This window comes from Larimichthys crocea, unplaced genomic scaffold, assembly GCF_000972845.2.
Source record: "Larimichthys crocea isolate SSNF unplaced genomic scaffold, L_crocea_2.0 scaffold322, whole genome shotgun sequence".
In the NCBI taxonomy this organism is placed as follows: domain Eukaryota; kingdom Metazoa; phylum Chordata; class Actinopteri; family Sciaenidae; genus Larimichthys; species Larimichthys crocea.
Genome location: NW_020854246.1, coordinates 274,145 through 296,424, shown reverse-complemented (window position 1 = coordinate 296,424; position 22,280 = coordinate 274,145). Strand labels below are relative to the sequence as shown.

General features: G+C 49.0%; 3 protein-coding genes across 13 annotated transcripts; 2 read left to right on the top strand and 1 right to left on the bottom strand.

The window, feature by feature from the left end:
* Window positions 1–147: 147 nt before the first annotated feature.
* LOC104933183 (C-1-tetrahydrofolate synthase, cytoplasmic) lies at window positions 148–6,288 on the top strand. Of its 4 annotated transcripts, none has more exons than XR_002042434.2 (14): window positions 148–614; window positions 2,382–2,458; window positions 3,048–3,134; window positions 3,353–3,455; window positions 3,547–3,631; window positions 4,180–4,239; window positions 4,504–4,557; window positions 4,624–4,760; window positions 4,859–4,959; window positions 5,086–5,222; window positions 5,300–5,411; window positions 5,641–5,768; window positions 5,866–5,996; window positions 6,086–6,288. XR_002042434.2 is itself a non-coding variant. In XM_019266662.2 (14 exons), exons 1-13 carry the CDS (start codon window positions 397–399, stop codon window positions 5,911–5,913), a joined length of 1,347 nt encoding a protein of 448 aa, XP_019122207.1. In that variant the 5' UTR covers window positions 149–396; the 3' UTR covers window positions 5,914–5,931; window positions 6,019–6,288. The 4 variants fall into 4 exon arrangements, 3 of the variants coding, with proteins under 3 accessions (XP_019122207.1, XP_019122206.1, XP_027131965.1); XM_019266662.2 differs by having other exon boundaries at window positions 149–614; window positions 5,866–5,931; window positions 6,019–6,288; XM_019266661.2 differs by having other exon boundaries at window positions 151–614; window positions 5,866–5,931.
* Window positions 6,289–8,523: 2,235 nt separating this feature from the next.
* zbtb25 (zinc finger and BTB domain containing 25) lies at window positions 8,524–15,764 on the bottom strand. 4 transcript variants are annotated; one of them, XM_019266679.2, is made up of 3 exons: window positions 15,641–15,764; window positions 9,817–9,996; window positions 8,524–9,718 (listed from the first exon to the last, which is right to left on the bottom strand). In XM_019266679.2, the coding sequence occupies exons 1-3, from the start codon at window positions 15,658–15,660 to the stop codon at window positions 8,533–8,535; spliced, it is 1,386 nt and encodes a 461-aa protein (XP_019122224.1). In that variant the 5' UTR covers window positions 15,661–15,764; the 3' UTR covers window positions 8,524–8,532. The 4 variants fall into 4 exon arrangements, with proteins under 4 accessions (XP_019122224.1, XP_027131963.1, XP_027131964.1 ...); XM_027276162.1 differs by lacking the exon at window positions 15,641–15,764 and adding an exon at window positions 15,218–15,324; XM_027276163.1 differs by lacking the exon at window positions 15,641–15,764 and adding an exon at window positions 15,218–15,287 and having other exon boundaries at window positions 9,817–9,992.
* Window positions 15,765–16,094: 330 nt separating this feature from the next.
* zbtb1 (zinc finger and BTB domain containing 1) lies at window positions 16,095–22,164 on the top strand. Of its 5 annotated transcripts, XM_027276178.1 has the most exons (3): window positions 16,095–16,445; window positions 18,393–20,496; window positions 20,527–22,164. In XM_027276178.1, exons 1-2 carry the CDS (start codon window positions 16,267–16,269, stop codon window positions 20,470–20,472), a joined length of 2,259 nt encoding a protein of 752 aa, XP_027131979.1. In that variant the 5' UTR covers window positions 16,095–16,266; the 3' UTR covers window positions 20,473–20,496; window positions 20,527–22,164. The 5 variants fall into 5 exon arrangements, with proteins under 5 accessions (XP_027131979.1, XP_027131978.1, XP_027131980.1 ...); XM_027276177.1 differs by having other exon boundaries at window positions 18,393–22,164; XM_027276179.1 differs by having other exon boundaries at window positions 16,307–17,067; window positions 18,393–22,164.
* The last annotated feature ends 116 nt before the right edge of the window (window positions 22,165–22,280 follow it).

Genomic DNA, 22,280 nt, shown 5'->3' with positions numbered 1-22,280 from the left:
TGAGAAGGGAGGGGGTATGTGAAGCAAGCAGGATACATCTGGATGGACAAGGAGGATGATGGATTGTGTAACGCATGACACATTGTCGCCTGATATGGTTAGAATCCGGCCAATGTCTAATTGCTGCCTGAGATGGGGATGGTCCAGCGAGCAGGGAGTATAAGAGACACAACGGAGATCGTGGTTATCCTCGTCATCCTCGGCTGGTGCTCAGGTTCAAGACATGCTGAACGATCGACCACATTGGAGCATCGAGTCTTTGGACTTAGACTTATAACTTCAGATGGAACAGACGAACAGCCCAACATCGCAAGAAGAGAGTCCAACAATCTACAGCCGACAGCAGAGAGCTGAGCCAAGGAGGATTAACCATTCCCGACCGGCTGTGGGTCTCTAATGGGGCCATCAAGGATTCTTTTCACGTTCATCCTACCTACAAAAGACTGCGGACACTGTGGACTTTCTGGGCTTTGGACAAAGCCAGGAGTTTTCGACAGCATCCAGCAGTTTTGCAGTTGTGGAAGAATTGTATCGACTGATCATCATTGCACCCTTTCCCTTCCTCTCTCCAAACTGGACAAACCTCAACAACTCAGCAGCAGCCTTTGTATCAGGTTTTTAACTTTATTAGTAAGAGAATAGTGATCTTAGGAAATAGGGTTGATCAGAGTTGAATGTTTTAAGCTGTATGCTTGCCCTTGCTAAACTTTGCAATAAAAATATCTACTGCAGTTAAAGATTAAGTTGTGGACCCCGAATTTAAATTTATATCATCTCCTAAGGTCGTAAATATCAGGTACAGTGTGTTTAACATCTTAAAAGGTTCTAACAGGTTACTCTAGCCTAAGAAATTAACGAACTCTTGGGGCTCACTGTCCTAGCAACCATAACAAGTGCACAGATCAATGAGAGGGGAGCTGCCGTGAACGTACGCGGCTAGTGTAGTACTTGGCCCACAGGGGCTATTCGGTCAGGTGCTATATCAGAGTGAGCAGGGTAGACGTGCAGACGAAGGCAGTCAGAAGCTAGGCGAATCTCCTCGCCACCAGCTTAAACAGTCCTCTAAACTGTCCCGAGAGGGTAAGACCCACGGGCCTGAGGATCGGACCCGTTAGACGGAGAGCTGGTCCAGTACCACCTGTACAGGGGTAACTCGGGATCTAACAGTTCAGTTTAAGTTAGTTCAGTTTAAATTTAGTTCAGTTTAAGGTCGGTTTTGTCAGAGGACATCAGAGGGAAAACCAGAAAACATTTCCTCCATAAAATATGATCCAGTTTCACCAGAATCAGTGAAATAGTTGCTGCTGTGTGACTTAGTGCCGTAAAGCGTTACGTACTTCTCCCGACCCGGAGCCCAAAGTTACATAGTGTGAGAACAGACGTACGAATGACAGAGACACCGTTCAGCTGATCACAGGTCAGTGTGGGTCACCTGATCACAGGTCAGAGATGGGTCACCTGATCACAGGTCAGTGTGGGTCACCTGATCACAGGTCAGAGTGGGTCACCTGATCACAGGTCAGAGTGGGTCACCTGATCACAGGTCAGTGTGGGTCAACAGGAGGTCACAGACGTTAGTTTATTAAAGTTACATTTAAAAGTTTTGTTTTCATATCAACAGTTTTTTTCTACGTGTCTGATGAAATTAATGTCAAAACAAACTGATCTTCTTCTTCTTCTTCTTCTTCTTCTTCTGACTTTTTTTCTGACTTGTTGTTTTCGTTGCTCCTCCGAGACAGTCTGGATTCTGATTGGCTGACAGCTGTGTGGGACGCCCCTCCTCCTCCTCTTCACTCTAGTTCGACCTTTGACCTCCTCTGAATCAGTCTGGTTCCATTCAGTTCAGAGCAGGCACACACACACACACTCACACACACACACACACACACACACACACACACACACACACACACACACACACACACACACACACATATGGAGGCCTGTTGGTGTCAAAATGTGTGTGACATTCTGCTTCATGTTGTATCTGAAAGAGTCACATTAATAATTAATGACTTCATCGTTAGTGTTCATGAATAAATTAAATCAGAGGGTGAGGCGAGGGGGGTGTAATCAGCAAATACACCACTAGATGTCACTGAATCCTGCAGACCGTTAAAGACTCGAGTCAAGGCGACGACACACATTACTTTTTTCTCAACTCCTCTAATAAAAAAATAACAATAACAATAACAAAGATTTTTTATTAATTATATTTATGATTAATAAAAATTATATTATTTTAATCGTCAAACTAAAGTCCCGCCTCTCACGGTGCAGATAGTCAATCATAGTTGATGCAGCTCTGGTCATGTGTCAGTTTGATCATTATTAAAGTTTGTCTGTATTTTTGTCACTGATGAGCTTCCGTACATCCACAGAGCCGCCCACAGGACGACACACACACCACACACACTCCTGCAGCAGTGTGTGCGGCAGTGTGTCCGTCGTCTCTCAGGTGAGTCATGTTGTTTCTGAGTCTCAGTTTAAATCTGATCATGAAACATGTGTGCACATGTGTGTGCACGTCTGCACATGTGTGTGCAGAAGTGCACAGAGGAATCATGGGAAACTTTGAGGCTGTGAACGTGGCGAGGAATGCGAGCTGCAGACGGATGTTTGTTTGATGACGACCAGACTCGTAAACTTTGAAATCATTAACATGTTTGATCTTCACGTGTGAACCTTTCCAAAGTAACATAAGAAAACTTTGACACGTGAAGACGAGAGCAGAAGCAGCAGAGTGCTGACGTGGAGCTTCAACACAACATCTGCTTCATGCCAGAAAGAAAATCACTGCACACACACACACACACACACACACACACACACACACACACACACACACACACACACACACACACACAGGAGTCAGGACTGACTAATTATTCAGGACCCACCTGAACTCTGTCTGAACCAGAACTGGACCAGCTGATCCTGGATCTGATCTGAAATATGATGTGTGTGAACATTTTAGTGTGTCAGCAGCTTCTCGTTATATTTTTATTATTAATAATTCAGATTATTTTGTTTCTGTGTGTGAACAGACTGCAGGAGACATGGAGACATGGGGAGAGTGTTCAGGTTCAGGTGTTTCTCAGGTGTTTCTCAGGTGTTTCTCAGGGGTGTTTCAGGTGGGTTTCAGATGGGTTATATGTGTCTCAGGTGTGTTTCAGGTGGGTTATATGTGTTTCAGGTGTGTTTCAGGTGGGTTATATGTGTTTCAGGTGTGTTTCAGGTGGGTTATATGTGTCTCAGGTGTATTTCAGGTGTCCAACCTCAGTTCTCTCTCTCTCTGTGTGTGTCTCTCTCTCTCTCTCTCTCTCTCTCTCTCTCTCTCTCTCTCGCTCAGTCATGTTATCCTTGGCCGCCCTCTCGCTCCACCTTGGGGCTTCTGGTTGCCAAGGGAGCAGACGCTGCATGGCAACCGTCATCTCCGGCAATAAAACGTCCAAGTGAGTCAGTCGACATCAGGGTCTGTCTCAGTCTGTCCCAGTCTGTCCCAGTTTGTCCAGTCACAGTGATCTTGGGTCTGTGTGTGAGCAGGTTGGTGAGGGACAGGCTGAAGATGGAGGTGGAGAAGATGAAGAGTCTCTTCTCAGGGTTCAGACCTGGTCTGGTCGTTTTACAGGTGAGAGCCTCGTTACATACAAACATACAAACTACAGGTAACACAAAGTGTTTTATACGATGACACGTGGAAAGCGGTGTGTCATCAGCGTAGAGATGAAGCTGGTTAAAAAGACAAGGACCTGAAACTGAACCTAGAGGAACACCACAACATTTAAAACGGAAGCAGAGAGTCTGATCTGACTGAGGTCCGCCTCACAGAATCGAGCTGTCAGCTGTATCAAAGCCAACAACAACGTGGTCTGGGGTCATGATGTTCCCTGCTGAAACACCTGGACCCTGTGACGGTCTGAGGCGGTCTGAGGTGGTCTCAGGCGGTCTGAGGTGGTCTGAAGCAGTGTTGTTTGCTGCAGCTGCTCTTTGTCTCAGGACTCTGATAACAAACCTTCGGTGCCCCCAAAACAAGTCCTGACGTGATGACATCACCACAACTGTTCAACCAATCAGCTTTCAGCAAACAAAAGATAAAGCCATACATTCATTAATTGTGTGTGTGTGTGTGTGTGTGTGTGTGTGTGTGTGTGTGTGTGTGTGTGTGTGTGGTTTCAGGTTGGAGACAGAGACGACTCTAACCTTTACATCAGCTCCAAACTAAAGGCAGCAGCCGAGGTCAGAGACACAACGTCAAACTATCTGAACATTATCAACATGATTTCAGCTGCAGGAACATTAATCAGTGAACCTGATTAAACTTACGTTAAACTTTATAACTTTATGTCTCTGTTTGCTCGTTAGTTCATGATGAAGAGCTTCTTAGTTCATGATGAAGGGCTCATTAGTTCACGATGAAGAGCTTCTTAGTTCATGATGAAGAGCTCATTAGTTGTTCATGTGTTGATAACTGTGATCTAATATATACATGATATTCTGCAGATCGGCATCGATGCGAAACACGTGAGGCTGCCGAACACGGCGACGCAGGACGAGGTTGGTGTTTAAACCTCCAGCTGATGACATCATGCTGCAGCCCTGACTGTTTCCTGTTTCCTGCAGGTGCTGAGGAGCATCATGTCTGTTAATGACGACCTGTCCGTCCACGGTCTGATCGTCCAGCTGCCTCTCGACTCCGTTAACACCATCGACACTGAACTCATCACCAACGCCGTCTCTCCTCAGAAAGACGTGGACGGGTCGGTCTTCACAGGAAGTCTGTCCATGTCTCATGTTCTACGACACGTGACAGGAAGTAAACCTGTGTGTGTGTGTGTGTGTGTGTGTGTGTGTGCAGTCTGAGCTGTATTAATGCAGGGAAGTTGTCTCGAGGTGATCTGAACGACTGTTTCATCCCCTGCACACCCAACGGCTGCATGGAGCTCATCAGACAGACAGGTGACACACACACACACACAGACACACACACACACGCACACACACACACACACACACACGCACACACACACACACACGCACACACACACACACACTCACTTCCTGTCACTTCCTGTTCCTGTGTAGGCATGTCAGTGGTGGGGAAACATGCGGTCGTGGTTGGTCGCAGTAAGATCGTCGGAGCACCGATGCATGACCTGCTGCTGTGGAACCACGCCACTGTGACCACCTGTCACTCAAAAACACCTGACCTACCTGAGCAGGTGACGCCCCTCTCAGTCTCAGTGTGTCTGATGATGCGTTTCCTGTGTCTGATGATGCGTTTCCTGTCTGTGTTCAGGTGGGCCGGGCTGACATCCTGGTTGTCGGGGCGGGGAGAGCAGAGATGGTGAGAGGAGAGTGGGTGAAGGAAGGAGCGATCGTCATTGACTGTGGAATCAACCACGTACCAGGTACAAGTACACACTGATGCTACAAGTACAAACTGATGCTACAAGTACACACTGATACTACAGGTACACACCGATGCTACAGATACACACTGATACTACAGGTACACACCGATACTACAAGTACACACCAATACTACAGGTACACACTGATACTACAGGTACACACTGATACTACAGGTACACACCGATACTACCGCATATATATATATGTTGTGTGTGTGTGTATCAGATGACACGAAGACGAGCGGTAAACGGGTGGTCGGAGACGTCCACTATGCCTCAGCCAATCAGAGAGCAGGATTCATCACACCTGTCCCAGGAGGGGTGGGGCCAATGACAGTGGCCATGCTGATGGAGGTAATTAACATTCTATACATGAATAAATTAACATAAATTAATATGTTAATTAGATCATCAGGTTCTTTAGAACATTCTGTTGGTGGTTTTGTTTCAGAACACGGTGCAGAGCGCTCAGCGCTTCCTCCAGAACCAGCCGAGGTGAAACCAAACTCAGCTGCAGGTAACAGCTCCAAACATTCACAGAACGCTCTCAGAACAGGACTTGTCCTGGTCCAGGTCCTGAAGGTGTGTTCTGATTGTGTGACAGTTTCTATGGTTACCACCTGGACACGTGGCCTCTCAGTCTGAACTCAGGGTTTCACTGTTCCCATCAGGAGGTCAGAGGTCGTCGCCAGGGAAACGAAGCAGAAGCTGTCTCCAGATGTGGACTGGAGTCATCATGAAGTGACCAAATATCTGATCGATGTATTGATTATTAATTATTGATTTTTGCACTAATGCGTTTCATCTAAAAAAACTTTATTATATAAACTTCATTGTATTTTAATCAGACGATCAATAAAGTTTCATCTTTAAAGTCTTTGTGTTTTTTTTTCAGTGAAACAAAGTGACATCACAGTTTTTAATTAATATGTAAAAATATGCTAATGAGCAGGATTAAACAATGACACCCTGACCTGTGACTGGATCGATCATTTGACCTTTGACCTCGTCAGTTGGTCTTCCAATAAGAAGTTAGTTAATATGTTTTGTGTTGTTGACCTTGTTGATCATCAGCTGTAGTCATGGTTACCACAGTAGGATTACACAGGCGTGCTCTCTGGTCAGCTGATCCGTCTGAAGCAGCTGCTGCTCACTGTCAAATCCGAGGAGGAGGTGGGCGTGGTTCTCTGAAGAGGACCCGCTCTCTTCACCATCAGGTGGAACCAGCTCGATCCGGATGGATGGCCCGTCAGATGAGGGCGGTGTGAGGTACTGTCATCCATCTTCAGTCTTTGACGTTCCTCACTGTTGGTTTGGATCGTTCTGCTGCTCGGGAGCTCGTGGAGCGTCAGATGAAGTCAGGAACCTTCTGAACATCGAGCGGGTCCTCCTGTCAAACCTCCTGTTCCCGAGCCTCCTTCCTGTGCTCCTCACAATCCTGCGGCGCCCCCTGTGGACGAACAGAGCCGAAGGAGGAGGACCAGGAGGAGGACCAGGAGAAGGACCAGGACCAGGAGGAGGAGGAGGACCAGGAGGAGGACCAGTAGACAGGGAGAGGTGGTCTCTGTGAGTTGCAGGAGGTCTTTGAGGAGTTTGGACCGACTCCTGTAGATGAGGATCAGCTGACTTCGAGTGCTGACTGATGATTGGACAGACTTCCTTCAAACATGTTAACCTGCTGAGTCATCGTACAGCGTTTAGAGAACGTTTAGAGAACGTTTAGAGAACATGTTTTATCATCACAAATCAAGTGTTTCTCTCTATTTGTTATATTAATATTTTTTATGTATGTTATTCATATGAATTTATATTTATATTTGTTCATCATTCATCATATTCTTTATGACAGTACAGGAAGTTTGGAACGATTCTTTCAAAATAAAATGATAAAACATATTTTCACTAATGTTCACGTTCACGGTGTGATGTTTTATTCTGAAAGAACAAAATCCTGCTGAAGGACTCAGTTTCCCAGAATGCCTCTGTTCGGCTTGGTGCTCTGCTCTCTGTTGACACCTGCTGGACAAACTCTGTTAATGCAGGAAACAGTTTAACTTCCTGTTTGTGATGTTTTTATTTAAAATGATTTTTTATTTTATTGTTTTGTTGATGTTTTCATTGTTATTGTTCCATGACAGTTTCCAGGTTCTTCCCTCCTTTTGTTTTTCTCTATGTTCCAAACATTTGATGTTTCTCAGTGTTTTATTTTGAAAAGAGTTTTAAACTGTGTAAACAAAACGCTGCGCTCGGATTGGTGGAAATTTATTTACAAAACTTTATTGTTCCATCGATGAAAAAAACAGACATCTGTACAAAACACGAAAACACCAAACTTCCTGTCTGGATTTTATTTTTTACAGCAAAACACAGAATGACGACATTGATCTTTCACCGATCAATAATCAATAACATCCATGAACGCTGGTCATGTGACCACAGCGAGGAACCGCACAACTCAAGTTAAAGGAACAGGACGCTGAGGTTCACGCTCGTAACCCTTTCAAAATAAAGGTCAAGCTTGTGATTTCACGTCAGGTTAGATGAAAAGGTTAATTCATCAACCAACCAACCATTTAACCAACCAACCAACCAACCAACCAACCAACCAACCAACCAACCAACTAATCAACCAACCAAACAACCTTGTTGACGGTTCTTCTTGTTGGAGGTTCTTGTTGGAGATTCTTATTGAAGGTTCTTGTTGGAGGTTCTTGTTGGAGATTCTTATTGAAGGTTCTTGTTGGAGGTTCTTCTCGGATCTACAAAGTAACACTGTGAGTTCTGAAAGCTGGTGAACGTCATCAGATTGTCATGAAGCTTTGATGGAAACGACACAAACGACCACCGGACAAAGGCACTGCTGCTTCTTTTCAAACTCTACGACACGACGACGTCACATGATGTCACATTAAAGGAACAGTCTGACATTTGAAGACGAGGCGCTCACTGCTCACTGGTCAGTGTGGAAGATCAGGATTGTTTCTGCGGGACAGAACTCACGTTAAAGATCAGTCAGCTGATGACCATGATCACATGACTGACCCAGACACACACCTGCACAGGTACTGGACCATCAGACAGCAGAGACAGAAACAGAACACCAACACACCTGATGATGTCACTCGACGGGCACACCGTCCACGCTCTCCTGGGAGATCTCAGAGTCCAGGGAGTAGCAGGAGCTGCCGTTGTCCTGAGTGTCCCTGTTGGCCTCCTCAGAGAGTGTGGCGGTGCCGGCTGAGGCCCCGCCCCCGGGCTCCGTGGCGCCCTCACAGAAGTGGGCGGAGGCCTGAAAGAGCTGGCTGCAGAGGCGGTTGTAGCGGTGGTAGCGGGACGGTTTTCCAGTGTGGGTGTACATGTGCTCCTGCAGCTGGCTCTTGTGGGAGAAGCGCAGGCTGCAGACGGCGCAGGCGATCTTACGTTTACGTGAGTGGAGGACGGTGGCGGTGGGGCTGCCGCCGCCACCTCCTCCACCTCCTCCGCCCCGGCTCCTCCTCAGCTCTGCAGCCAGCTGGTTAGCAAGCGCCTGGCTCTGCCTCAGTGCCTCCTCCAGACATCCCGCGTCCAGCTGCTCCTGAGCACCCGGAGGTCCCTCCTCCACGCCGGCGTCCAGCTCGCCGCCCTGCGACAGCCCCTCCATCAGACGGGTGGGGTCAAGGGCGTGGCTGAACAGGTGCTCCCGCAGGCCCTCGGGGGAAGAGCAGCGCTCTCCACAGCGAGGACAAAGCAGGACCAGTGGACGGTTTTTAAAAAGGAGGCTCTGACTGGGACTGCTGCCCTGAGCTGGAGACGGAGACCCCGCCCCCTGCACCTCCTCGCCGTCCTCCCCTTCCTCCTCTTCCAGCCGCTCCTGTTTGATGCGAGTCGAGATGTCCGAGTCGTCTCCTGACGCCACGGAGCAGACGTTGCGTAGTGCAGAGGCCTGCCGGTCCGACGGGACTCCCTCCAGTCCAACAGCAAGAGACAGCTGGGAGTGCGAGCGCGCCCGGCCAGAGGAGCGCCCTTCATCGGGGGCCCCGCAGGACACCGTGGTGGACTTCGGAACTCCGGACGCCTCCTTGTTGGCCAGCTGGGAGGAGATCTGGATGCCATAGAGGTTGGACATGCGGACCACATCAGTGGTGGCGTCGGTGGTGCCTTCTCCGGGTTTCCGACACAACTGGTAGGCATGGAGGAACTTAATGCCTTCCTGTAGTCGGCTCTGGTCCACCGGCTGCTTGGGACACATGCCGGTGTACATGATGTGCAGCAGGTAGCTGAAGACGTCCGGCTGGATGTCTGTGGGCTGGATCTTTATACACTCACTGAGGACAGACAGACAGGCAGACAGACAGACAGGTCAGTGGACAAACTGTAGATACTGACTCAAACAGGTGTTCGTGTTATTCTGTCCACCCCTGACCTGGACTGGTGGATGAAGATCATCTTGAAGTAGTTGGAGAAGGCGGCGAGCACGGCGCGGTGAGCTTTGAAGTAGACGTTTCCGATGGCGACCGTGCAGTCGCACAGGAAGCCGAACTCTCTCTGAACGTTGAGCTGCTGCAGCAGGAAGAGGCTGTGCGACGACACCTCCATGACCTGTCTGAAGAAACACGGGACACGTCATGACACGTCACAGGACACGTCACAGGACACGTCACAGGAAATGTCACAGGACACGTCATGACAAGTCACAGGACATGTCACAGGACACGTCACAGGACATTTCACAGGACACGTCATGACACGTCACAGGACATGTCACAGGACACGTCACGGGACACGTCACGGGACACGTCAGGACACGTCATGACACGTCACAGGACACGTCACAGGACACGTCATGACACGTCACAGGACACGTCACGGGACATTTCACAGGACGTCACACATAACGTGACCTGTTAGCTGCTGTTAGCTCAGTCTGTTAGCTGCTGTTAGCTCAGTTTGTTAGCTGCAGTTATCTCAGTCTGTTAGCTGCTGTTAGCTCATGTTAGCTCAGTGTGTTAGCTGCTGTTAGCTCATGTTAGCTCAGTCTGTTAGCTGCTGTTAGCTCATGTTAGCTCAGTCTGTTAGCTGCTGTTAGCTCATGTTAGCTCAGTCTGTTAGCTGCTGTTAGCTCATGTTAGCTCAGTCTGTTAGCTGCTGTTAGCTCATGTTAGCTCAGTCTGTTAGCTGCTGTTAGCTCATGTTAGCTCAGTCTGTTAGCTGCTGTTAGCTCATGTTAGCTCAGTCTGTTAGCTGCTGTTAGCTCATGTTAGCTCAGTCTGTTAGCTGCTGTTAGCTCATGTTAGCTCAGTCTGTTAGCTGCTGTTAGCTCATGTTAGCTCAGTCTGTTAGCTGCTGTTAGCTCATGTTAGCTCAGTCTGTTAGCTGCTGTTAGCTCATGTTAGCTCAGTCTGTTAGCTGCTGTTAGCTCATGTTAGCTCAGTCTGTTAGCTGCTGTTAGCTCATGTTAGCTCAGTCTGTTAGCTGCTGTTAGCTCATGTTAGCTCAGTCTGTTAGCTGCTGTTAGCTCATGTTAGCTCAGTCTGTTAGCTGCTGTTAGCTCATGTTAGCTCAGTCTGTTAGCTGCTGTTAGCTCATGTTAGCTCAGTCTGTTAGCTGCTGTTAGCTCATGTTAGCTCAGTCTGTTAGCTGCTGTTAGCTCATGTTAGCTCAGTCTGTTAGCTGCTGTTAGCTCATGTTAGCTCAGTCTGTTAGCTGCTGTTAGCTCATGTTAGCTCAGTCTGTTAGCTGCTGTTAGCTCATGTTAGCTCAGTCTGTTAGCTGCTGTTAGCTCATGTTAGCTCAGTCTGTTAGCTGCTGTTAGCTCATGTTAGCTCAGTCTGTTAGCTGCTGTTAGCTCATGTTAGCTCAGTCTGTTAGCTGCTGTTAGCTCATGTTAGCTCAGTCTGTTAGCTGCTGTTAGCTCATGTTAGCTCAGTCTGTTAGCTGCTGTTAGCTCATGTTAGCTCAGTCTGTTAGCTGCTGTTAGCTCATGTTAGCTCAGTCTGTTAGCTGCTGTTAGCTCATGTTAGCTCAGTCTGTTAGCTGCTGTTAGCTCATGTTAGCTCAGTCTGTTAGCTGCTGTTAGCTCATGTTAGCTCAGTCTGTTAGCTGCTGTTAGCTCATGTTAGCTCAGTCTGTTAGCTGCTGTTAGCTCATGTTAGCTCAGTCTGTTAGCTGCTGTTAGCTCATGTTAGCTCAGTCTGTTAGCTGCTGTTAGCTCATGTTAGCTCAGTCTGTTAGCTGCTGTTAGCTCATGTTAGCTCAGTCTGTTAGCTGCTGTTAGCTCATGTTAGCTCAGTCTGTTAGCTGCTGTTAGCTCATGTTAGCTCAGTCTGTTAGCTGCTGTTAGCTCATGTTAGCTCAGTCTGTTAGCTGCTGTTAGCTCATGTTAGCTCAGTCTGTTAGCTGCTGTTAGCTCATGTTAGCTCAGTCTGTTAGCTGCTGTTAGCTCATGTTAGCTCAGTCTGTTAGCTGCTGTTAGCTCATGTTAGCTCAGTCTGTTAGCTGCTGTTAGCTCATGTTAGCTCAGTCTGTTAGCTGCTGTTAGCTCATGTTAGCTCAGTCTGTTAGCTGCTGTTAGCTCATGTTAGCTCAGTCTGTTAGCTGCTGTTAGCTCATGTTAGCTCAGTCTGTTAGCTGCTGTTAGCTCATGTTAGCTCAGTCTGTTAGCTGCTGTTAGCTCATGTTAGCTCAGTCTGTTAGCTGCTGTTAGCTCATGTTAGCTCAGTCTGTTAGCTGCTGTTAGCTCATGTTAGCTCAGTCTGTTAGCTGCTGTTAGCTCATGTTAGCTCAGTCTGTTAGCTGCTGTTAGCTCATGTTAGCTCAGTCTGTTAGCTGCTGTTAGCTCATGTTAGCTCAGTCTGTTAGCTGCTGTTAGCTCATGTTAGCTCAGTCTGTTAGCTGCTGTTAGCTCATGTTAGCTCAGTCTGTTAGCTGCTGTTAGCTCATGTTAGCTCAGTCTGTTAGCTGCTGTTAGCTCATGTTAGCTCAGTCTGTTAGCTGCTGTTAGCTCATGTTAGCTCAGTCTGTTAGCTGCTGTTAGCTCATGTTAGCTCAGTCTGTTAGCTGCTGTTAGCTCATGTTAGCTCAGTCTGTTAGCTGCTGTTAGCTCATGTTAGCTCAGTCTGTTAGCTGCTGTTAGCTCATGTTAGCTCAGTCTGTTAGCTGCTGTTAGCTCATGTTAGCTCAGTCTGTTAGCTGCTGTTAGCTCATGTTAGCTCAGTCTGTTAGCTGCTGTTAGCTCATGTTAGCTCAGTCTGTTAGCTGCTGTTAGCTCATGTTAGCTCAGTCTGTTAGCTGCTGTTAGCTCATGTTAGCTCAGTCTGTTAGCTGCTGTTAGCTCATGTTAGCTCAGTCTGTTAGCTGCTGTTAGCTCATGTTAGCTCAGTCTGTTAGCTGCTGTTAGCTCATGTTAGCTCAGTCTGTTAGCTGCTGTTAGCTCATGTTAGCTCAGTCTGTTAGCTGCTGTTAGCTCATGTTAGCTCAGTCTGTTAGCTGCTGTTAGCTCATGTTAGCTCAGTCTGTTAGCTGCTGTTAGCTCATGTTAGCTCAGTCTGTTAGCTGCTGTTAGCTCATGTTAGCTCAGTCTGTTAGCTGCTGTTAGCTCATGTTAGCTCAGTCTGTTAGCTGCTGTTAGCTCATGTTAGCTCAGTCTGTTAGCTGCTGTTAGCTCATGTTAGCTCAGTCTGTTAGCTGCTGTTAGCTCATGTTAGCTCAGTCTGTTAGCTGCTGTTAGCTCATGTTAGCTCAGTCTGTTAGCTGCTGTTAGCTCATGTTAGCTCAGTCTGTTAGCTGCTGTTAGCTCATGTTAGCTCAGTCTGTTAGCTGCTGTTAGCTCATGTTAGCTCAGTCTGTTAGCTGCTGTTAGCTCATGTTAGCTCAGTCTGTTAGCTGCTGTTAGCTCATGTTAGCTCAGTCTGTTAGCTGCTGTTAGCTCATGTTAGCTCAGTCTGTTAGCTGCTGTTAGCTCATGTTAGCTCAGTCTGTTAGCTGCTGTTAGCTCATGTTAGCTCAGTCTGTTAGCTGCTGTTAGCTCATGTTAGCTCAGTCTGTTAGCTGCTGTTAGCTCATGTTAGCTCAGTCTGTTAGCTGCTGTTAGCTCATGTTAGCTCAGTCTGTTAGCTGCTGTTAGCTCATGTTAGCTCAGTCTGTTAGCTGCTGTTAGCTCATGTTAGCTCAGTCTGTTAGCTGCTGTTAGCTCATGTTAGCTCAGTCTGTTAGCTGCTGTTAGCTCATGTTAGCTCAGTCTGTTAGCTGCTGTTAGCTCATGTTAGCTCAGTCTGTTAGCTGCTGTTAGCTCATGTTAGCTCAGTCTGTTAGCTGCTGTTAGCTCATGTTAGCTCAGTCTGTTAGCTGCTGTTAGCTCATGTTAGCTCAGTCTGTTAGCTGCTGTTAGCTCATGTTAGCTCAGTCTGTTAGCTGCTGTTAGCTCATGTTAGCTCAGTCTGTTAGCTGCTGTTAGCTCATGTTAGCTCAGTCTGTTAGCTGCTGTTAGCTCATGTTAGCTCAGTCTGTTAGCTGCTGTTAGCTCATGTTAGCTCAGTCTGTTAGCTGCTGTTAGCTCATGTTAGCTCAGTCTGTTAGCTGCTGTTAGCTCATGTTAGCTCAGTCTGTTAGCTGCTGTTAGCTCATGTTAGCTCAGTCTGTTAGCTGCTGTTAGCTCATGTTAGCTCAGTCTGTTAGCTGCTGTTAGCTGATGTTAGCTCAGTTTGTTAGCTGCTGTTAGCTCAGTTTGTTAGCTGCTGTTAGCTCAGTTTGTTAGCTGCTGTTAGCTCAGTTTGTTAGCTGCTGTTAGCTCAGTTTGTTAGCTGCTGTTAGCTCAGTTTGTTAGCTGCTGTTAGCTCAGTTTGTTAGCTGCTGTTAGCTCAGTTTGTTAGCTGCTGTTAGCTCAGTTTGTTAGCTGCTGTTAGCTCAGTTTGTTAGCTGCTGTTAGCTCAGTTTGTTAGCTGCTGTTAGCTCAGTTTGTTAGCTGCTGTTAGCTCAGTTTGTTAGCTGCTGTTAGCTCAGTTTGTTAGCTGCTGTTAGCTCAGTTTGTTAGCTGCTGTTAGCTCAGTTTGTTAGCTGCTGTTAGCTCAGTTTGTTAGCTGCTGTTAGCTCAGTTTGTTAGCTGCTGTTAGCTCAGTTTGTTAACTTCTGTTAGCTCAGTTTGTTAGCTGCTGTTAGCTCAGTTTGTTAACTGCTGTTAGCTCAGTTTGTTAGCTGCTGTTAGCTCAGTTTGTTAACTGCTGTTAGCTCAGTTTGTTAGCTGCTGTTAGCTCATGTTAGCTCAGTCTGTTAGCTGCTGTTAGCTCAGTCTGTTAGCTCAGTCTGTTAGCTGCTGTTAGCTCAGTTTGTTAGCTGCTGTTAGCTCAGGTAGCACAGGTGTTTTGGAGGTTTTCAGGCCTGATGTGCTGACGGGGAGCCAGTGTCGTGCCAGAATAGGAGCTGGGCACTAACAGGCTCTCCATCATGTCCAATGACATCACGTTACCCCCAGAAGGCCCCGCCCCCCTCAGCCTGTCAACAGGTGAGGTCACCAGCTGACCTGTGACCTCACTGAAGGTCACCTGACACACACACACTCACACACACACACTCACACACACACACACACACACACACTCTGATCCAGACAAACCGGAAATCCGCGCGACCAACCAACGATACAGCTCTGCGCGTGCACGCCGTGGTGTCGCGGTCGCGCGAGGCTGCAGCCTCCATCCTCTCTCCATCCACACACACGCGCGTCTCACACCGCCGACACGCACACACACGGGGCGCGTGCACACGCACATTTCCCTGCACACGCCCTGTGTGTCCGCGCCGTGCACGCGCGGCGTTAATCGGTGTCTTACCGCAGAAATGTGCGCGTGCCGTCCACGGAGAAGGAGCAGGTATGTGCTGCAGACGATCTCGCGATGACGCGGCACATCTCGCGAGAGGAGGAGGGGGGGGGGGGCAAAGGGACGTCACGTGATGCGGTTATGTAGCGGTTTTTTATAAGTTATTTACAGGTTAAAGGTTATTTAGAGGTTAGTTAGAGGTTATTTACAGGTTAAAGGTTATTTAGAGGTTAGTTAGAGGTTATTTAAAGGTTATTTAGAGGTTATTTACAGGTTAAAGGTTATTTAAAGGTTATTTAGAGGTTAGTTAGAGGTTATTAACAGGTTAAAGGTTATTTAAAGGTTATTTAAAGGTTATTTAGAGGTTATTTAAAGGTTACTTAGAGGTTATTAACACATTATTTAAAGGGATGGAGGAGTCCGCCACAACCTCACCCACACACAGGTTCCTGCATAGTTCAGTCCAATCAGCATCCTCCGTCTCTGTGAACACAACCTGCAGCTCCTCTAACGTCCACCTGAGGCTGGCTCCAGAAGTGAGTCAGTCTCCATAAGTCCCCATGTCCAAATGTCCAACTTCACAGCAGAAATAAACATGTTTACAGCCTGGTACAAAAAACAGTTTTGGTCTCTGTAGCTAATTTCCCCGTTCATGACAACTGTACTGAGGGTGAATTTATATACAACTCACCTGTTCACATTATATTAAGGCTTAAAGTTATGCAGGATTAAGAGCGGGGACGCTTTGACTGACAGGTGGGTGTGGTCACAGAGCCCCGCCTCCTGCTTTGTAATGTCATCGTAATACGATCCATCATCATCTGTGACCTCATCAGGGTCGTGGTGGGTGGAGCCTATCTCAGCTGACTTTGGCAAGAGGCGGAGTCACACCTACAGACAGACTCACCTGTTCAGGTTCATGTGTTTAATGTTTATTTATTTTAATGTTTTTTATAAACAATGTCAATAAAAATTGAGGCGACAAATCACCACTCGACTTTTATTTTGAAGCAGTGTAGCCGGAAGTCTTTTATTTTGTGTGGCGCAGACTTCCTCGCCGCATGCGGCTTGCGGAGCGGCAGTGTGTGCGGAAGTCGTCAGCTCCTGCAGGAGAAGAAGAGGCTGCTCCTCCGTGTCGACTGTCCGCCTCAGCACCACACGCCTCCGGACTGAGCCTCCCGGAGCCCCGGGGACTTCACACCGACAGCAGCAGCTCCTCCGCCGGCCTCCGGTACCCACGGTGAGTCGACGAGCTTTGGTCCGGCCGTCGGGGCCGCCTCGCCGGGAACGCTGAAGAAAAATCCCCGCGGCCTGCTTCTCGGAGCTAGCTGAGTGCGGGTGGCAGTGCGGGGGTGGCGGGACTGTGCGGGAGAGATCAGTGCACACGTCACATGAGCAGCATGTACAACAACTGCATCCGGTGTAGATTTTCAGAGTAAAGGCCGAGGTAGAGAAATAAAGGGTTGAACGCGGAGAGAGCAGCTTCATCTTCACGCAGTGACCTCATTATTATCTAAACTTTAATAAACTCCGCGTGTCCGCTCAAACTCGTCGCACGAGCCTCTGTTTGTAACGGCGGCGCCACTTTCTTCTGTTTTATTTTGGCGCCGTGCCCGCGGTAACTTCCGGTCTGCGATGCTAGCCGCCGTTAGCTTGACGAGCTAACCGCCGCGGAGCTGTGATCTCCATTTTGGCTCGGCGACCTCTCCCGAACTGCCCGACACGCTGCCCGAGCCCCGGCCCGAGCCCCGGCCCGAGCCCCGGCCCGAGCCCCGCTTCACACGGCCCCTCAGCGGCTCCTGCGTGGACTGACAGCCCGCTGAATGCGTGAATGTCCCGCGGCGGCGCTGCGGGGGCGGGCGGTGAGAGAGCTGCCGGAGCTCAGGGACCGACACAGTGTCCGAACCGAACCACAGCTCACAAACTGTTCGTCACCTGGTTCTGATTCGTTTACTGGACCGAGTCAATAAACTGATGCTGACACTGCGACTGTTACACGCTCCGACCACCAGAGGGCGCTGCGACACTGTTAGCTGAATTAACTGTTAGCTGAATTAACTGATTTAACTGTTAGCTGATTTAACTGTTAGCTGAATTAACTGATTTAACTGTTAGCTAAATTAACTGATTTAACTGTTAGCTGATTTAATTGATTTAACTGTTAGCTGATTTAACTGATTTAACCGTTAGCTGATTTAATTGATTTAACCGTTAGCTGAATTAACTGATTTAACTGTTAGCTGAATTAACTAGTTTAACCGTTAGCTGATTTAACTGTTGGCTGATTTAACTGTTGGCTGAATTAACTGATTTAACTGTTAGCTGAATTAACTTGCCTGATTTAACTGTTAGCTGATTTAACTGTTAGCTGAATTAACTGTTAGCTGAATTAACTTTTAGCTGAATTAACTGATTTAACCGTTAACTGATTTAACTGATTTAACTTTTAACTGATTTAACTGTTAGCTGATTTAACTGTTGGCTGAATTAACTGATTTAACTTAGCTGTTAGCCTGGTTAGCTGTTAGCTCCACGATAACAGTCTGTACTCTTGCTTTGTACCGTCTTAGCGCTTAGCTTAGCTGCATCTCCTTCTCACAGCAGAGATCTCAACTCTTTACATAGAGTGTGCTAACCATGCTAATGCTAACAGCTCTTCATGTCAGCTGATGGAACAACAGATGCTAACGTTAGCTCTGTCCGTTAGCTCAGGATCACTTACCTGCAAACAGCTGTTAGCACTCTGTTAGCACTCGGTGTTAGCATTCTGTTAGCACTCGGTCACTGCAGCTCCCTGTAAGTTTATAAACTCTCATAATAAATATATTTATATATTTACAGGGCTGTGAAATTAACGTGTTCATTCTGTTTAATTAATTTCTCTGTAACTTTATTTAATGAATCACAGACTGTTACTGTGCTGTTCATGTTTATGATGTCACTGATTTATTCAACTGCTGAATTCAGTTTCATTTGAAACGTGGATGATTTTCACAGAGAAATAATATACATTATATACATTTATACATGTAAACAAATACATATATACGTGTATGTAAACATATAAATACGTGTATATATATAAATAGTGTGTGTGTGTGTGTGTATAGTGAATCAAGTGACCTTGATGAGTCACATTATCACTCAGCTAACTCCTCCCCTCTTGGTTACTTCCTGTTGTCTCCAGGGCGATGGCGAGGCCGAGCCACAGCGATCACGTCCTCCAGCAGCTCAACAACCAGCGGGAGTGGGGCTTCCTATGCGACTGCCTCATCGCCATCGGCGACATCTACTTCAGGGCGCACAAGGCCGTGCTGGCGGCCTGCAGCTCGTACTTCAGGATGATGTTCATCCGGGACCAGCAGGGGGCGGGTCGCCTGGACCTGAGCAACATGCAGATCAGCGCAGAGTGCTTCGACCTCATCCTGCAGCTCATGTACCTCGGACGCATTGTCGTGGGCAGCTACGAGTTCGAGGAGCTCAAAGCCTCCATGGCGTACCTGCAGATGTACTACATCCCTGACTCGCTGGATGATCTCAGGGACATCCGGAGCTCCAACCTCACCCCATCCTCCTCCGCCTCTGCCTCCGCCTCCTCCTCCTCCAGCTCCTCCACGGGCCCTGCCGGAGGGAAGATGATGTTTGGAGTCCGCATGTTCGAGCAGCAGAGGGCTGCTGCACCTGAAGGTGAGCGCCTACCGAAGGCCATCAGCAGCACCGCCGGGCGTCTGGTCGTTCCAGCTGCCGTCAGCAGACCAGCAGGGGCGGCTGGGGCAGCGGTGGTGGAGGAGGTGGTGAACGCTCCTCTTATCGTGGCGCCGCCAGTGGTGGATGGAGGAGTCGAGCAGCCGTGTGATTTGAGGAAGAGGTCTGGCGGCAGGAGTTCGGCTCTCAAAGACCGTCCGCGGTTCGGCCGCACGTACACCTGCGACGACTGTGGCTTCGTGTTTAGCTGCGAGAAGCTTCTAATCGAACACATCCTGACCTGCACCAACCGGAAGGCCTTCCACCAGCCGAGGGGTAACACCGACGGCGACAACGACTCCAGTAAAGCTGAGAGCTCCGCCTCCGAGAGCGCAGAGGAGCACAGGGTCACTTGTAAGGGCGAGGACGACTGGCCCGAGGCCAAGGCCGACTCTGACCTCGCCATCCGCTCGGTGGCCGCCGGGACAGACGGCATGCCGGGGTCGACCCGGGGCACGTCCATCAAGACAGAACCGGAGGAAAGCATATTCCCCGAGATTGAGGTGGTCCGGGTAGGCGACCACGCAAACAGAGACTGCAGTGCACGGTTCGTTGACGCCTCGCGAAGGGAAAAAAGCGCGTCAGACCGCGAGCCGGAGCCCGGTGTGTCTGGCGTAGATCACAGCAGTGAACCATTCGAAGGCCACATGTCCAGCAGCGAAGACTCAGGAATCCCGGCCAAGCTAAGGAAGGTCAAAGACGAGAGGCAGGACGCCGATGGCACCCCCTGTGAACTGTGTGGCGCTCTGCTAACGGAGGAAGACAAGTCGGCCCACTACCTGTCCAACCACATGGGCCACATCTGCGCCTGTGGGCGGTGTGGTCAGGTGCTCATCAAAGGCCGCCAGCTGCAGGAACACGCCGAGCGCTGCGGTGAATCCCAGGGCGGCGAGTCGGACTCCCACGGGGAAGACGAGGCGTCGCTGCTGGAGGAGCCGCAGGGCATGATGGAGGAGGGCCTGCTGGAGGCGGCCGACCTGGCCTGCTCGCACTGCGGGTTGCTGTTCCAGAATGAGAGCCTGGCGCTGGAGCACGCCTTGTCCTGCCACGACCAGGAGCTGTTCCGCCCGGTGCTGCTGGAGGAGGGCGGTGAGCCGGACCACCGCCGCAAACACTTCTGCAGCATCTGTGGCAAAGGCTTCTACCAGCGCTGCCACCTGCGGGAGCATTACACCGTCCATACCAAGGAGAAGCAGTTCACCTGCCAGACCTGCGGGAAGCAGTTCCTGCGCGAGCGCCAGCTCCGGCTGCACACCGACATGCACAAAGGCATGGCACGCTACGTGTGCCCGGTGTGCGACCAGGGCACCTTCCTGAAACACGACCACGTCCGACACATGATCTCACACCTGTCGGCCGGGGAAACCATCTGCCAGGTGTGCTTCCAGATCTTCCCCGGCGGCGAGCAGCTGGAGAAGCACATGGACGTCCACCTGTACATCTGCGGAGTCTGCGGAGAGAAGTTCCGCCTCCGGAAAGACATGAGGAGCCACTATAACTCCAAACACACCAAGAGACTATAGGAGGGGCCGGGCCGAGCTGGGCCGAGCCGAGCCGAGCCGGGCCGAGCCGGGCCGGCCTGGTCTCTGCATTTATACGAGTTTGTTACTAAAGAAGCCATAAATGTGAGAACAAATGTCTGCACTTGAACACCAAAAATAACTTTTTAATCTGCACTTTGAAACTATATGCACGGCCTGAAGGGGGCGCTCACACTGCGAGCAGCAAGGCTCCTGATTGGTCAATCAGCTGACGAGCCTGAATATTAACAGACCAGCTGGTCTCAGAAACTCAGAGTCAAACTCCCAGCATGCCTTGGTTTGTGTTGCTCGCAGTGTGAATGTCAGACGGGCGGCGAGGCATGGTCCGGTTTGGTCCGACCCGGTTTGGTCCGACCCGGTTCAGTCCATCTTCTCGCGCCCGTAGAGCTTCGGTTCGATGTCTTCGAGCTTAGATGTCAGTTTATCTCGTAGAATACTAAAAACTCGCCCGGCGAGTGTCCGGCTGAATCCTGCGCTCTGATTCGTTGCCGTGTGACGCGGCGCTCGCTGTGATTGGTGCCTTTACTGTAACAGCGGGCGAGTGGCGGGGCGTCGTCTGCCTTCCTGTCTTCTTCACCGTGATGCATGATGGGAGAATATTTGAAGATTGTCGAAACACTAGCAGAGGTCGGCTCTTTGTTCACACCTGTACACACCTGTACACACCTGTACACCTGTCTACATGTGCATTGCATGCTGGGACATGGAGGAGTGAGGTGACGTGCTCTTCCTGTCCTCCAGACACAGCCGACCAATCAGAAGAGAGAGTTTTAGTCTGAACTCCTCCTCCTATTCAGACCAGAGTGAACAGGCCACAACAAGTTCAGAACCGGCTGCGGCGCTGCTCGCCCAGAACCTGTTAGAATATGCAAACTGACCCAAACAAGAACCAAACCAAACATTTCAGAACACGTGTAAACTGGTTCTGAGCTGGGACCGGCTCCGGCCCAGTGGCAGACCGGCGAGCAGTAACTAGTTAAAAGACTGAATAGGTTCAGAACCACCTGCACCAGTCTGTGACCCAAAACCCAAAAAAGTTTTTCAGATCAAATCCAGTTCATAGGGAGTTAATGTAACCAGTCCAGAACCAACCTCAAAGGCCTTCAGTCCAGAACTTACCAGGTCAGACCCATTTCAAGCGACCCCAGATGTTTCAGAACCAGTTCAGACCCAGTTCACTTCATAAACCAGGTCCAAACAGACCCAAAAAGTTCAGATCAAAAACACATAGGAAACTTTAACCAGTTTGACGAACCTGGTTCTGAACCGACATAAAGTAGTTCAACTTAAACTGGTCCAGAACCAACCTCAAAGGCCTTTGGTCCAGTTCAGAACGGATCTCGTCCATCTCGACCGGTTTGAAGCGACCCCGGATGTAAAACAGTCGGTACTGGCTGGACGCCGTGAGCGGCGCCTCCTCGCCTTCAGACAATCACGTCCTGTTTCTTCTCTCGCTGCCTTGACCCGGTTCAAACTAAACCAGTTTATTGAAAGGGCACTTTAAGACAGAACCACGTTCAAACCGGTCCAGGACCGACTGCAATCAGAACGGGTTCATACCAAACGGCTCCAGTCCAGTTCACGAGGTCCGACTGAACGTTGGTGTCAGCTGATCTGAAGCTTCTTCTTCGTGTGTTCCTGATGTTTGAATTAAAGCTCTTCATAAACAATGAACTGTTGTCAGCCATGTTTGAATGTGTTCAAAGAAAACCACATTACCCAGCAGCCACCTTGGTGCCGCCAACAGTCTGATTAATGAAAACGTGATTATATCTGATTATTACTCAGAC

What these genes read in the sequence shown, in the direction of transcription:
- zbtb25 (XM_027276161.1), bottom strand. Translation starts at nt 15,083, where the DNA reads ATGGAGGCTGCAGCCTCGCGCGACCGCGACACCACGGCGTGCACGCGC. An exon ending in GTTGGTCGCGCGGATTTCCG is followed by an intron (nt 9,997 to 15,000) that starts GTTTGTCTGGAT and finishes GTGTTTCTTCAG; the next exon opens with ACAGGTCATGGAGGTGTCGT. An exon ending in ATCTTCATCCACCAGTCCAG is followed by an intron (nt 9,719 to 9,816) that starts GTCAGGGGTGGA and finishes GTCTGTCCTCAG; the next exon opens with TGAGTGTATAAAGATCCAGC.
- LOC104933183 (XM_019266662.2), top strand. Translation starts at nt 397, where the DNA reads ATGGGGCCATCAAGGATTCTTTTCACGTTCATCCTACCTACAAAAGAC. An exon ending in AGCAGCAGCCTTTGTATCAG is followed by an intron (nt 615 to 2,381) that starts GTTTTTAACTTT and finishes GTACATCCACAG; the next exon opens with AGCCGCCCACAGGACGACAC. An exon ending in GTGTGTCCGTCGTCTCTCAG is followed by an intron (nt 2,459 to 3,047) that starts GTGAGTCATGTT and finishes GTGTGTGAACAG; the next exon opens with ACTGCAGGAGACATGGAGAC.
- zbtb1 (XM_027276178.1), top strand. Translation starts at nt 16,267, where the DNA reads ATGCGGCTTGCGGAGCGGCAGTGTGTGCGGAAGTCGTCAGCTCCTGCA. An exon ending in GCCGGCCTCCGGTACCCACG is followed by an intron (nt 16,446 to 18,392) that starts GTGAGTCGACGA and finishes TGTTGTCTCCAG; the next exon opens with GGCGATGGCGAGGCCGAGCC.